The sequence below is a fragment of the Heteronotia binoei genome, chromosome 4, assembly GCF_032191835.1.
Source record: "Heteronotia binoei isolate CCM8104 ecotype False Entrance Well chromosome 4, APGP_CSIRO_Hbin_v1, whole genome shotgun sequence".
NCBI classification, from domain to species: Eukaryota; Metazoa; Chordata; class Lepidosauria; order Squamata; family Gekkonidae; genus Heteronotia; species Heteronotia binoei.
This window is the reverse complement of record NC_083226.1, coordinates 157946653-157962243: the sequence shown is the minus strand read 5'-3', so window position 1 is coordinate 157962243 and position 15591 is coordinate 157946653. Positions and strand designations below refer to the sequence as shown.

At 44.5% G+C, this 15591-nt stretch overlaps 1 protein-coding gene across 1 annotated transcript in view; it reads right to left on the bottom strand.

Moving 5' to 3' along the window:
• The window catches only part of ADAMTS12 (ADAM metallopeptidase with thrombospondin type 1 motif 12), a 247400-nt gene that overhangs the window by 55603 nt on the left and 176206 nt on the right, over positions 1-15591 (bottom strand). Inside the window, exons 11-13 of the mRNA XM_060236596.1 lie at positions 15329-15474; positions 12080-12249; positions 10444-10577 (exon numbers count right to left, since the gene is read on the bottom strand). Coding sequence (XP_060092579.1) covers positions 10444-10577; positions 12080-12249; positions 15329-15474 — 450 coding nt within the window. The remainder of the gene's footprint in view (positions 1-10443; positions 10578-12079; positions 12250-15328; positions 15475-15591) is intronic.

Below are 15591 nucleotides of genomic sequence, written 5' to 3'. Positions count from 1 at the left end.
ACAAGACTTGTATGTGATCCTCCCTTGTGAGGAAAAACCTGGAAATGTATTCTTGGCTGACTGAATCAGACATAACCCTTCCTGCTGGTGCTTCAGTATAGCTAACCTCTGTTCATCCGAATGTCAAATCAAATTTGAGAATTTTTTCCAATCTGCCTTCCTTCTAATTGTTTCAGATCATATTTATTTGCCATTTATAGAGCACAACTGATGGGCATTTGGCTTTACAGTATAACATAAGCAAAAGGCAGCACTCTGCCCCAAAGAAGTTACAATCCAATTTAGCCATAGTGCAAATGTGTGGGGTGGGGAGACGAAAGGGAAGGGTGTACCAATCAGGGCCTTCTATGTTGTGGTATCTTGACTCAGCAATTCCTTCCCCATATGGATTCATCTTGTATCAATCAAGTTTATTAAATTTAAGTGCCTGATAAAAAGCTGCTTTCCACACTGAGGCACTCAGATTTCTCTTCCCCCACTCCCTTTCCCTGTCCCTAAATGCCACTACAGTATGGCTCTGGATTCATAGTAAGATTATAACACTTCTGGTATGGCTATTAGATATTTGCTCTGTTTTAAATGATGCAAGACTGTGTTTTGTAACCTGCTGCTAAATTATCTTCTTACATTGGCCACTATCGGTTTTATTGATAGCTGTAATGACTTCGTTATGAGCCACCTAAAGCTTTTTTTTAAAGCAAAGATTAGCAGGGGGCACCAAACTTTTAAACAAATATTAAACTGCCAAATTCTCTCACTAGAAGTACAGCAAGAAACTTGCAGTTTTAATATCCCTGGAATTTACTTCTCTCTTGTTCGATATCTTGTTGACAAGCAGCAGGTAGGATATCTTTTGTGCCTCTTCCTGCTATTATCAGGGGGAAAAGAACAGTTATACTGATAGCAAGGTGCCACAGTGAAAATCTTAGTACCAGAAATTGCTGGGCAGTTTGCTAGCTCACAGACTACAAAATTACAGGAGCCAGATACATCAATTACTATAGTGCTGGGCTTCCGCTTGTCTCTGTCTCCCCTTGTTGGCAAGAAGGTTGAGATCAGCTTCAAGAGACCTAAGAGTAGGGTAACATGGTTCAAGGGATATGTGTGTTCCCAACTGCATTACTCTGTGTGTGTGTGCGTGTGAAGTGCCATCAAGTTGCTTCCGATTTATAGTATCCCTGTGAATTAATGACATCCAAAATGTCTTATTGTTAACAGCTTTGCTCAGGTCTTGCAAACTGAGGGCCGTGGCTTCTTTGATTGAGAGCCAGTTTGGTGTAGTGGTTAAGATGGAACACTTTCCCTATGAAGAAAGGTTGAAACGCTTGGGGCTCTTTAGCTTGGAGAAACATCGACTGCGGAGTGACATGATAGAGGTTTACAAGATAATGCATGGGATGGAGAAAGTAGAGAAAGAAGTACTTTTCTCCCTTTCTCACAATACAAGAACTCGTGGGCATTCAATGGAATTGCTGAGCAGACAGGTTAAAACGGATAAAAGGAAGTACTTCTTCACCCAAAGGGTGATTAACATGTGGAATTCACTGCCACAGGAGGTGGTGGCGGCCACAAGCATAGCCACCTTCAAGAGGGGTTTAGATAAAAATTTGGAGCAGAGGTCCATCAGTGGCTATTAGCCACAGTGTGTATATATATATATAATTTTTTTTGGCCACTGTGTGACACAGAGTGTTGGACTGGATGGGCCATTGGCCTGATCTAACATGGCTTCTCTTATGTTCTTAGTGTGTGGACTCTTATCTGGGAGAATGGGGTTTGATTCCCCACTCCTCCACTTGCAGCTGCTGGAATGGTCTTGGGCCAGCCATAGCTCACAGGTTATCCTTGAAAGGGCAGCTTCTGGGAAGACTCTCTTAGCTCCACCTACCTCACAGGGTGTCTATTTTGGGGGTGGGGGAAGGTAAAGGAGATTGTGACCGCTCTGAGACTCTGAGGGTGCATTCACACTACACTAAATAATGCTTCTTGCAGCTGGATTTTTGCTATTCTTAAACAGTAAAAATCCAGTTGCAAAATGCATTATTTAGTGTAGTGTGAATGCACCCTGAGGTTCAGAGTATAGAACAAGATATAAATCCAATATCTTCTTCAAATATCTTCTTCAAATCTACCTCATGTTTGGTCTTTCTCTTTTCCTGCTGCCTTCCACTTTTCCTACCATTATTGAATTTTCCAGTGATACTTGTCTTCTCATAGACCGTTTTCGCACACAGCTTACCTCGCAGTCACAATCCTGTTCCCTCCACAGCGTCTGGACGGATTTCCCACCATCTGCGCCGAAGTTACAAGAAGTGCTGCAGCTTTTGTGTAGCAAACGTAAACCGCTAAAACCCAGTTTACATTTGCTACGCAAAAGCCGCGGCACTTCCTGTAACTCTGGCACAGCTGGTGGGAAATCCGACAGACGCTGCGGAGGGAACAGGATTGTGACTGCGAGGTAAGCTGTGTGCGAAAACGGTAATAATGTGAACAGTTTCACATTGAAATCAGTTTAGTCATTTTAGCTTCTAAAGGGGAGTTCAGGCTCATTTTGATCTAGAACCCACTGATTTGCCTTTTTCAAATGAATCAAGGTTCTTCCGGTCAGCTTTCTTCACTGTCCATCTTTCACATCCATACATAGTAATGGGAATACTATGGCACATAATCACAGTATTAGACTGAATTAAACAGAAGTCTAATATAGAAATCATAGGCAGGCTACTTATGATGAGAAGAGCCTATGTTAGGTATGGACCATTATAATGGTGGAAGAAGGTGCTAAAAGAGTGCCACCACTCCATTCTTCTTTCTTTGCTCCTCTAGGTAGCCTATAATACCACAGACTGGTCTGTATCCTACCCCACTTCACCAGGCTTAGGCTGGAATTTTTATCAGGCCTACAGAGACTTTATCCAACTTAAGTGGATATTCAAAGAAAGATCCTTTCTCTTCCTCTCTCCACAATAACGGTCACTCTTAAAGACTGTTGGCTAAGATGCTACATCCAGTTTCAAGAAGACCTTCTGATCTGGGCATTGACCAATAAAACAACATTAAGTGATATGTCACAATGTGGAAAGACAGTTCAGCACTCTTGGAAGGAACAATGAGATCTGGACAGAGCAAGATTGGAGATTTATTGGATTAATACTGGTATGTCCATGCCCAGAAGACACATGGAGTTTTTCAGTATTCACCTTTGTTCCTGCAGCCCTTTCCATGTCCAGAAATATTATTCCTGGGATCATGGGATCCATATGAAGAAGCAGCCATGTGGGTTGGTGGACTAGAGTGAGAAGGGACAAAGGGACTCGCAGAAAAGGAAGGAGTGTCCCTTATCCCCTCCAGTTCTCCCATGAGGAGGAGGAAAGTTGAATTTATACCCTGCCCTTTACTTGGAGTCTCACAGTGGATTACAATTTCTTTCTCTTCCTCTCCCCCCAAAAAACACCATGTGAAGTAGGTGGGGCTGTGAGAGCTCTGAGAGAACTGCTCTTGAGCAGAACAGCTCTGAGAGAACTGTGACTGAGCCAAGGTCACCCAATGGGCTGCATGTGGAGGAGCAGGGAATCAAACCCAGTTCTCCAGATTAGAGGCTGCCACTCTTAACCACTACATCAAACTGGCTCTCCTTCACACAGGTACCGAAAACCTGGCAATGATCTTTCCAGGTGTCCAAGCTGGCTGCAGGAACAGAGGGGAGTGTATGGAGTGGTAGGAGACAAGCCAATGCAAATTTCTCATTTGGGAACTCAGCAGGACAAGAATTAAAAGTAGAAAGTCCCCAAAGAACCAGCCCTTTCACTCATCCCAGTAACAAGCAAGCTAACTCCACTCAAGATGGGAAGTCAACGGGACAGAGTGAGAGAGATGGCAAGAAGGCTATTGTTATACTTCCTTCGAAGCAGACCCCCAAACACTGAAAGGTTCAAATGTTTGGGCAGCCAGTAATTCTAAAGGCAGCAGTTGACAGATGGGAAAGCTCAGCAGCTGCACAAACACAGGTGGCTTGAATCCGGTCAAAAAGATGCCTTGGAGACATGTCATGACTCCAGGTACAAGACAGGCAGCAATCTCCCCCTGCCCTCCAAAAGTTCCCCTCCTTCTCACTTTCCCAGGGTAACAATGCAGCTCACAGAGGAAACCTTCAGTAAAGCCAGCAGCTGCAGCATCCAGTGGGCATCCAGGCACTCTGCTTTGGGGTGTCCAAAAGGCTTCTGCGCTGGGGTTTTTGTTAAGGTAAAAAAGCAAAGTTTGGCTTCAGTGCAGAAAGTAGGACTCAACCCCACCCCAATTTCCTATTTCTTATTGCAGTGTTTCCCCCTTCAGTCATCTATTAAAGAAACCTGCAATTTTGTCTTTCCTTGCTGCTTATCCTGGTACCTCAACTTGCCTTATTTTGTAAAAAAAGGTATCTTCCCCTTCAAAGGGTGGTGTTCCTTGTGGAGCATAAATGCTTAACTGGGAGTGAGGCCTTGAGATTAACACAGCTAATTTAGAGGTGACTCCTCTCTTGAGCTAACTACCCTAACTAGCTCAGATGCTGGCATTTCATTTTGGCGCTTTTGGGAGTGGCAACAGTGGGAGGGCTTCTGGTATCCTGGCCCCACTGATGGACCTCCTGATGGCATCTGTTTTTTTTGGCCACTGTGTGACACAGTGTGTTGGACTGGATGGGCCACTAGCCTGATCCAATGAGGCTTCTCCTATGTTCTTATGTTCTCTTATGTCTTTCCTTCTCTAAGTGTTTTCCTGTCAAAATTATTCCATTTGCAATCTGCATTGTATAATACAATTTGAAGCCCCTTCTGCAGAGATCACGAGACTTAGACGGTTCCTGCTAGTTGCTCCACAGTCATCCACCAAATCAAAGGAGCTCTGTTGTTATGTTTATGTCTTCTCTGTTTTCTTTGGGGTGAATGGTGGGGAATGGTGACATTTTAGGGGTGCCAACATTATACCAGGATTGGTTTCTTCATTGATGACTGACGTGTGACCAGGCCTCAGATTCAGTGGGAGCTCACAGGAGCGTAGCTCCTGAACCTTTCTGAGAGTTCTACCTCCTCTTTCCCACCTTGTCCATTGAATAGTAGGTGAAGCTGCATAACAATCCCTGCATGAGCTCCACCACCTATTTTTCTACAAAACAACCCCTGTGTGTGACTGACATATTATTGGTCTGTGTTGGCAGTTTTGTCATGGAGACTAAGGGTGTGATCCAGTTCTTAAAGTGAACTTTTAAAAAATCTTGTTTCTCTCTAGGAGGGCATAGGATACCAACAAAGCTACACCATTTTTAACAAGCTGTAGGTGCAGAGGGGCCATGGGAAGGTACTACTGGTGATTTTAGGCTCATGGTACTGAGAATTCATGCATTATGTAGAAGAAGAAGATGATATTGGATTTATATCCTGCCATTCACTATGAATCTCAGAGCAGCTCACAATCTCCTTTACCATCATCTCCCACAACAGAAGCCCTGTGAGGTAGTTGGGGCTGAGAGAGTTCTCACAGAAGTTGCTCTTTCAAGGACAACTTCGCAAGAGCTATGGCTGACTCAAGGCCATTCCAGCAGCTGCAAGTGGAGGAGTGGGGAATCAAACCTGGTTCTCCCTGATAAGAGTCCACACACCTAGCCACTACACCAAACTGCTCCAGCCAAATGGTGGCAAATAATTTTGTTGCAAACTTGTAACTGGTGGCTCCAGATGGTTCAGAAGAGAAACAGATCAAAGGGAACGAGCATTCAGATATACAACTCTATCAGTTATGTATGTTGGAACCTGCTTGTACATACAGATTTCCTTTACTGAACTGAAATAATTTTTCTGTATTCTGAACGATTACCAGGGCTTTTTTTGTAGCAGGAACTCCTTTGCATATTAAACCACACCTCCGATGTAGCCAATCCTCCAAGAGCTTGCAGCGCTCTTCTTACAGGGCCTACTGTAAGCTCCAGGAGGATTGGCTACATGGGGGGGGGGAGATGGGATATGGCCTAATATGCAAAGGAGTTCCTGCTACCAAAAAAAGCCCTGACGATAACATATTGGATTATATCAAATTGCTTGAAGCCATTTTGTCTTGACACGTGTACTTTATTTATAGAACAAAGTAGGAGTCAAGTTTCACCTTTAAGATGAACAAAGTTTTATTCAGAATGTAATGCTCTAAGCACACTTCATCAGACAAGGAATCAGGTACAGTGAGCAGAGCTACATATAGCTGGTAGGCAGTGGTTTAGAATGCAAAATGGTACAAATTTAAGATCCAGTGACAGAATAGACTTGATTCCTCATTTGATGATTAGAGCACAAGAAAGCTTACATTCTAAATAAAACTTTGTGGTCTTAAAGGCGCAACTGAACTCCTGCTTTGTTCTGCTGCCTCAGACCAACACAGCTGCCCACTTAGCACTTTATTTATCACACCAAAGTGTGTTAATATTCAAAGAAGTATGTATACTGGTCAGCTCCTCAGCATTCATCCACAATCACCTGGGTGGCAGTTGATTTCAAGGCATCTGGAACAAAGTCCTCCCATGGATCCATTAGAATAAATAAGCTTTTATTCTGTTGACCTGTTTCCCGTCATGCCTTAAAATCATATAAAATGAAATGGCGTTTCATTACCCTGCTGTGATCTTTCATCAGGGATGTGCCAGTTCATCCTCAAAGGAAGTAAAAACCCCAGACCCAATAAAAACTTTTGTGGTGTAGGACTTAACTAGAAACCAACCTTTCTATAGATAAGTGAATTTCCAACAGCTCCTAAAGGTTCAACAAGGACAAATAATAATAATAATAATAAAAGACCCACTGATAGGGACTATTATCCAAGTCAGTGCCCAGGAAACAAAGACAGAAATCCACAGCAATAAATCTTTTTCATTCCCCAAACAGAAATATTTTGTAACTCCCTCCCCAGAGTGATTTGTCTGTCTCCCTCTATTGTTCTCTTCTGCCGGAAGACTTTTTCTTGTTTGGCAAACCCTCCTCCTTGATTTTTTTGTTCAATGTGCGTTTTCATTGAATTATTTCATACGTACTCCATTTTAAATGCTGTTTTCCTGTTGAAACCTTTCAGTGTGTTGATGTTCGCTGCCTTGGGGACCCTTATTTGGGTGGATAGGCAGCGCAGATATGTTTTAAAGAAACAAATGAAATAAATTAACATCCCTGAGGACCAACTTCCCCCAAATCTAGAACCTGATGGGATTCTCAGGGTCTGGAAAAGTGGAAGGGTTGGGTTGCCAGCTCTGGGTTGGGAAATACCTGGATATTATGGGAGTGGAGCCTAAAGAGGATGGAGTTTAAGGATAGGAAGGACTTCAGTGAGGTATAATGCTATAAAGTTCACCTCCCAAAGCAACCATTTTATCCAGGTGAACTGACCTCTGTTGCTTGGAGATAATCCAGCCACCACCCGGATGCTGGAAACCCTTAAAGGATCATGTGATATTAAAGGTAAAGGTAGTCCCCTGTGCAAACACCAGTTGTTTCCAACTCTGGGGTGATGTCACATCACAACGTTTTCATGGCAGACTGTTTTTATTGCATTGCCTTCCCCAGTCATCTACACTTCACCCCCAGCAAGCTGGGTACTCATTTTAGCAGACTCAGAAGGATGGAAGGCTGAGTCAACCTTGAGCCAACTACCTGAACCCAGCTTCTGCCGGGATCGAACTCGGGTCGTGAGCAGAGCTTAGGACTGCAGTACTGCAGCTTACCACAGTTGGTCATTTACTCACTGTGACCTGACCATAATGAAGGAGATCTCATTTTGAATCATAGCTCCTGGTGTCTCATGGTGAAAAAAGAGAGACAGACTCCTGAGCCTCACCCTTGCTACGGCTAGTAAAGACTACACAAAGAGTAATAAAACAATAAAACAAATTCTCCCAGCTCTTTTCAGTTGACAGCTAGCAGGGAAATAAAAACAGCTTTTACCTACAAAAGGGTTTTCCTCTCCCTCTGTCTCTCCTACCAGAACCAGGGCTTTTTTTTTTAGCAGGAATGCATAGGAATGCAGTTCTGGCTGGCTTGGTGTCAGGGGGTGTGGCCTGATACGCAAATGAGTTCTTGCTAGGCTTTTTCTTAAAAAAAAAAAACCCTGTGTGAAACAATGGTGATGTCGGAGGTGTGGCTTAATATGGCAATGAGTTCCTGTTGGGCTTTTTCTACAAAAAGAGCCCTGACCAGAACAGATATGGCACAACCAATGTTCTGGCCAGGCTGGACAAATTGAGGAGGGGACATTGCCTGGAGAGAGCTCTCTAGTAGTTACAGGCCTGTTCTCAGCCTGATTTTCTTCTGCTTCATTCCTTTTTCTAGTAATCAATAGTAGAGAATCACATACAGGAAGTGATGACATCAACATACTCTGTGGCCGATCAGCTTTAGCCATGGGGATGTCTTTAAGAGAGAATTAAGCCCATTAGACTGAAGACAGTACTTCCATGTGATCAGTACTGGAAGTACCCGGCAGGTTTTGTCCCTTTATGTTCCTAATAATTCTGTCTTTAATTACAGCTTCTACTAATTGACCTGAAGACAGACATTAAGGTAAATGGCCTGTAATTTCCTGCTTCCCTTCTGGGTGAGTGGGCAATAATGCGGCAAATGAAGTTCAATGCAGGTAAGTATAAAGTGATGCACACTGGAACAACAAGAACCCCCCCCCCTACACACACACACACCAGCTTTAAGAATATGCTAAAGAATTCTGAAATGGCTGAGAAAGAAGGAGACCTTGAAGTCATAGTGAATCTCTCAGTGAAAATGGAACCAGTGATCCTCAGTGGTGAAATATCAAGCTGTGTGTTGAGGATTATTAAGAAAGAGATTGAAAATAAAACAGCCAATATTATAATAGATCCATGGTATGGCCTCATTTGGAGTTCTGGTATCTCAAAAAGGACATTGCAGAACTGGAAAAAGGGCAGATGAGGACAACTAAAAGAGCTAGGGATGCCAGCCTACAGGGGGGACCTGGGGATCCCCCAGAATTACAACTCATCTCCAGTCTACAGAGATCAGTTCCATTTGGAGAAAACGGATGCTTTGGCCTTGTGCCCCACTGAAGCCCCTGTCCTTCCCAGGCTCCATCCCCAGATTTCCAGGTTTCCCAACCTGGATCTGGGCTGGCAATCCTACCCCCCCCCCCCCCATCTCCCAGTGATGGCCAGGGAGGTCCTGGTAACCCTAAGAAGAACAGCTTTCCTACAAAGATAGATTCAGGTGGGTAGCTGTGTTGATCTATAGCAACACAACAGAGTTTGAGTTCAGTGGCACCTTTAAGTCCAACAAAATTTAATTCTGGGTATAAGCTTTTGTGTGCATGCACACTCCTTCAAGCAGGCTTTGCCCCTGTATCTGAAGAAGTGTGCATGCCCATGAAAGCTTATTCCAAGAATTAAACTTAAATGTGCCAACTGGACTCAACCTTTCCTATGTAGAAAGGAGACCGGGACTTTCCAGCTTCGAAAGACAGGTTTATAAAATTAGGCACAGGGGAGGGAGAATGGACTAAGACAACTTTTTCTCTGTTTCCTAAAATACTAGAACTCACTGGGACTCAATGGAGCTGATGGGCAGTAGATACAGGATGGACAAAATGTGGAATTTGCTGCTCAAGGATGTAATGATGGCCTTAGGCATAAAGGCTTTAAAAGGACCTCTGTGCCCTCCTGTTAGCTCTGCAGAGTAACTCATTGGCCACTGTGTGAGACAGGGTGTTGGACTAGATGGATCACTGGTCTAATTTGGCAGAGCTCTTCTTAAGTTTTTATCTAAGACAGTTATGTTTTTATCCTATATCTTATGTTTTCATCCTGCTCTTTGTCCAGCTTACATGGTTCTCCTCTTCTTCCTTTTATCTTTACAAAACCCACCTTGTGAAGTAAGTTAGACTGGGAGACACTGAATGGCTTAAGGTCATCTGATGGCACAGTGGTTTAAGTGTTAAACAAGGATCTAGGAGACCTGGGTTTGAATCCCCGCTCTGCCATGGAACCCTGCTGGGTGATCTGGGGTCAGTCATCTTCTCAGCTTGGCCTGTGGTTGTTTTGAGGATAAAATGGAGGAGGAGAGTATGATGTAAGCCACTCTGGATCTCCACTGGGTTGAAAAGTGGCATATAAATATAAATGTGCATCAGAGGAGATTTAAATCCAGGTCACCCTGGTCATAGTAAAAAAAACCCAAAAACCCTCAAGGGCTTTTTTGAGCAGGAATGCACAGGAATGCAGTTCTGGCTGGCTTCATGTCAGGGTGTGTGGCCTAATATGCGAATGAGTTCTTGCTGGGGGTTTTCTACCAAAAAAGCGCGTGAAAAACTCTAAACACTATACCACACTAGCTGGATAACCCTGATAGTATTTTTGAGCCCTAAACATCTGTAGTCCCATGAAGTGTTGCAAGAAGGAAACATACCCAATACCTGACACATGCCATTAACACAGACGTCTCTGCTGTTGTTTCCTTCAAAGCAAGGCGTACCATCGATAACAGAATCCAGCATTTTCTCTGAGAAGTGGTAGTTTGCAGGACGGCAATGTAGTTCACAGGGATTACCTAGAGGGGAACCCAACAGTCAATGTGCATTTTCAATGAAACTGTTTATAAAGATGGCAGTGTAAGATAATATTGCAAGCATACAATGCTATATCTGCGAAACTAAACCAGTGTACCAGGGCTAAAATTGATGTGAAGCCTTTGAGTCCCAATAATACAATTCCAATTTAGAGATCTGTGGGTAATAAATGACATGTACCTCCCGCACGCCTCCCCCCCCACCCCAGCTACTGTCACCCTACAGCTGAACACAGCAGGCTGGCTACATCCCTGGCCCCAATAGTTCTACGGTAGAACTTCTCCCTGAGCCATTACAGAGGAGAGATAAAACTTTATGCCAACAAAAGCCTGCAGTATTGACCGACTTTCCTCAGCACCTTCATAAACTGTCTGATTCTGTTTAGTCTCAGTGGTGTTCTTATCAAATGAAAAAGAGGGGCAGGTTATAGCACATAAGAAAGTTACTCTTGGCAACTGAGTATAGTAAGCAGAGTGGGGGGGGGGGGGGAAAGCAGGTAAGGGAAGACATACATTCCCCATTTGTTACCAACAGGGAATGAAAGGGAGATAAAATGTCATTCTCCCCCTACAATGATTAATTAAGAAAGTATACCATAAGATGTAACGTTCACTTATATGTTGTTTTTTCCTTTGTGTAGTTAGACTGTGTACATATGCGTTATAGGTCAGCCTTAACGCTAGTCAGTGCTTTATTTCTCACAGTGCTCTTCTGATCATCCTTTTTTTTTTTTTTACGAAGCTCAGACTCACTGTGCGACTCTCAGCAGTTTCCCATTTAGACATTACTAGGCCGAGACCTTCTGAGCTTTAGCAATCCATAGCATTTTGTGCCCTCAGTTTAGACCAGGGGTGGCCAAACTGCGGCTCAAGAGCCACATGTGGCGCTTTCTCACATATTATGTGGCTCTTGAAGTCCCTACTGCCCTGTTGGCCTTTTTGGGGAAGGCATTTGTCTCTTTAAATCACTTATCCAAGCCAATCTAGCTAGCAGCTTGGAGAATGCATTTAAAGTTAAGGTAGCTTTCTTTCCATCTCCCCTACCCACCTGCCTGCCTCCCTCCCTCCTCTCAGACACCTGATGTTCATATCTTGCGGCTCTCAGACATCCGATGTTTATTCTATGTGTCAAGCAGGTTTGGCTACCCCTGGTTTAGACCATTTTGACATTTAACATTGCGCAATAGTCCTTCTCTGAAAGAGACAGCTACATCACAAAGCCATTTCTGTACTGGATGTCTTGACGGTGAACCCTCTCACCCACGAATCCATTATCATTTCCCACTTTACTTCCAAAGGGCCCTGAACTGGGTGACCCAGGCTTGAGAACTAAGTGGCTCAGCCCATGCAGAGACAGGCAACGGCAAACCACCTCTGTTTATTTCTTGCCAGTCTATGCGGCTCTCCCGTTTTATCCTCACAACAATCCTGTGAAGTAGGTTTACTCTTCATTTAAGCCTCTAGTAACAGGTGGGTTTTAGTACCTGTGTTATAAATTGGAATCCACTGATAGAATTCATTTTTGTAGGCGACCGTATCAAACTCGCTGCACTGCATCTGACGGAAGTTTGGCATTGCCTTGGGGCATGGTTTGATGTTACACATGTGGTAGCGTTTCCTCTCTCCTGTGCAATACTTCCCTCCGAACTGTGGTCTAGAAGTGAAATATGCAGTTCTGAGTTCAAGGCCATAAGCACATAAGAACTGAATTCCTAAATCAGACCCTCTGGTCTGGCTGTCAAGTTCTGTACTGTTCTCACCAATAACCACTCCTCATTGATGAATGAGGGTAGTTTATTAAGTGATTAAGCAGGTACAGCATACATGACAGGCCTCAGGCTTCAGGCCTCAGTCCCCATAGATATAGGTTTGGGGTCCATCCGTTATACATTCAATTGCAAAGCACCAAAATCTACCAATTATGATCCCCTCCATTGCCCACTAATATTCCAAGCCCCTCAGTAAGAAAGAAACAAAAGCATACATTCTCTGGGAGTCAGATAACATGAGCTGGCCTTGGTGCCATGGTGTTCCCATTCCCAGGGAGAGCCAGTTTGGTGTAGTGGTTAAGTGTGCGGACTCTTATCTGGGAGAACCAGGTTTGATTCCCCACTCCTCCACTTGCACCTGCTAGCATGGCCTTGGGTCAGTCATAGCTCTGGCAGAGGTTGTCCTTGAAAGGGCAGCTGATGTGAGAGCCCTCTCCAGCCACACCCACCTCACAGGGTGTCTGTTGTGGGGGAGGAAGGGAAAGGAGATTGTGAGCCGCTCTGAGACTCTTCGGAGTGGAGGGCGGGATATAAATCCAATATCATCATCATCATCATCATCATCATCATCATCATCATCATCATCATCATCATCATCATCATCATCATCATCTTCTTCTTCAGGGTAGAAATGGTTACTTAGTAAGGTACAGACATAACAGGCATTGCAGGCTGATAAGAAGCTAAGCAGGACCCAGAGAGGTGAAATGGAGTAATTTACAATGCTGTTACTGAAGTAAAGAGGCACTCTTGACACTGGCTGGTGGTCTTATTCCAATAGCAATCAGTGAGATTTCTATGGACAATCGCAAAAAGGGCATGAAGTTGATTGCTCAGGGACTACCCTGAAGTTTGTCTTCAGCATCTGGCATTAAGAGGTAGACTGCCTTTTTACATGGAGACTCTATTTAGCTATCAGCAGCCAATCTGGTGTAGTGGTGAAGTGCACGGGCTCTTATCTGGGAGAACTGGGTTTGATTCCCCACTCCTCCACTTGCACCTGCTGATGTGACCTTTGAGTCAGTCACAAGTTCTGCTCAAGTGCAGTTCTGGGAGAGCCCTCTCAGCCCCACCTACCTCACAGGGTGTCTGTGGTGGGGAGGGAAAGGAGATTTGTAAGCTGCTCTGAGACTCCTCCAGGCAAGCGAACGGTGGGGTATAAATCCAATCTTTTCCTCTTCTCTTCTTCTATCATCAATAGTAATGATAGCCATTGGGAATGGTCAACCTTTTTATTTACTCTGGTTTGGGGTCTTGAACAGTAGTCTGACAACCCAAAATACAGCATTTCCCCACCCCACCCCCTCCATGTCCCCATATATCTCATGCCAGGAAAAACTCCAGCAGCTGAATGTCTACCTAACAGGTTACTCTGAATGGTACAGGAAACAATACTTTTAAATAAGTTTGGGAGCATAGAACTAAAGCTATAGCAGTCAGGGGAGGGTTAGACTGAAAAAATGGCGGAAAGGGCAGGTTAATCCCATTCCCAGTGCTACTGTTTTGATTGAATTTGTAGTCTACTTGGTGTCTGCTCGGGTGGAGTCTCAGTTTGTGTGCGGTTGAGTCCCCTGAATCCCCTCAGCCGGCTGAGAGAACGGCGCTGCTCTGGAGTTTCCCTCAACTGATGGTAACCCCAAATTAAAACAGAACAGTAGAAGACCATTGCTGGTAAAAGAACAAATCCAATGGGCTATGAGAGTAAGAGTGTGAATGAGAGCTTCTACACATCTTAATCTAAGGGGGTCCAGAGGCTGCCATGACGGAGGCTGGCGATCCGTGGGTGCGGTGAGCAGCTGGAGGGGCGAATTGGTCCCGGGACGTCGGTCCCGGAGGGCACCCCAACTTTCATCTTTCCCCCCTTCTCTTTTTTCACCTTGTGGCTTCTAGTTGGGGCGTGGCTGAGCCGGCAGCTGGGAGCTCCCCAACTGGGGCTGTGATTTCCCAGGCTGAGGCTTCAGGGGCTAACTCGGACAGCTGGGAGGACACAGGGGAGGTCTCACCCCCCCCTGGGTCGCCTGAGCTGTGACTAATATCAGGCCCCCAAGGAAGTCACACCCACATGAACTGTACCGCACCTTACGACCTGCACACAGCACTTTATTTATTTATTTATTATTTATTTCATTTATATCCCGCCCTCCCCCACCACGGCAGGCTCAGGGCGGCTAACAACATTCTACAATCATACAATAACAAGTAAAACCTTAAAATTACAATATAGAGCAATAAAACATTAGAGCAATAAAACTTTGAGAACTGCACTGCACTTTGAGAACACAGCCTGAGAGAACAACCGCGACTACCCATAAGCACTGCACTTGAAAACGTTGTGAAAGCCGTGAAGCCGTCTGCCGTGAAAACGTTGTGAAAGCAACGTCACCCCAGAGTCGGAAACGACTGGTGCTTGCACAGGGGACCTTTCCTTTCTTTATATCTAACTTGCAGGCCTCTGATTCAGTGGGAGCTGAGAGTTCCACCTCCTCATCCATTGAATAGTAGGTGCAGCTGCATAACAATCCCTGGATGAGCTCCACCACCTATTTTTCTACAAAACAACCCCTGCTAACTTGTATTGCCTGCACAGGTTTTTTAAATCATGTACTGACCAATTTATAAATTATTGTTATTATTGATAAATTAATACATGGTGTTGGATTATTATTTTTGTTACCTCTCAGGATCAAGGTGTTACCTTTTTCTACAGCCAAAATGGCCAACCTGTATAGGAGGGAAATTCCTTCCTGACCGCAAAGTGGTGCTCGGCATTATCCTGGGCATATGAAAAAGGGCCATGAGAGTCAAGCCCTGACTCATCCCTCCCTCTTGCGATCTGCCTGAATTGCAGGTTGATCACAATCCATTCAAGTTCAATTTCAGATTTCCCTCAGGTGTAAGAAGGATGGCACAAGATAGCTTTCAAGCTGTCAAGAGGTTAAGAAAACAATCATGCCTGAGACTTACTCTGGATTATTGCATTGTCTCTCTGCAGCCTGAATGCCAGCCCCGCATGTCCGGGTGCAGTGTGACCACGCTGGCCATGATCCCCAGGCACCATTCACTGGTTCAGGGCTCTTGCCTATGGTTATGCACTCGCCTGATAAGCACCACTGAATAATAAAGCAGCAAATGCAATTTGTCAGGAAATGCACACTTGCACACACTGGCACTGATATACAAGACACCCCCCACCCCCAGTGAGTTGCTGAAGCCTGATGTAATATAAA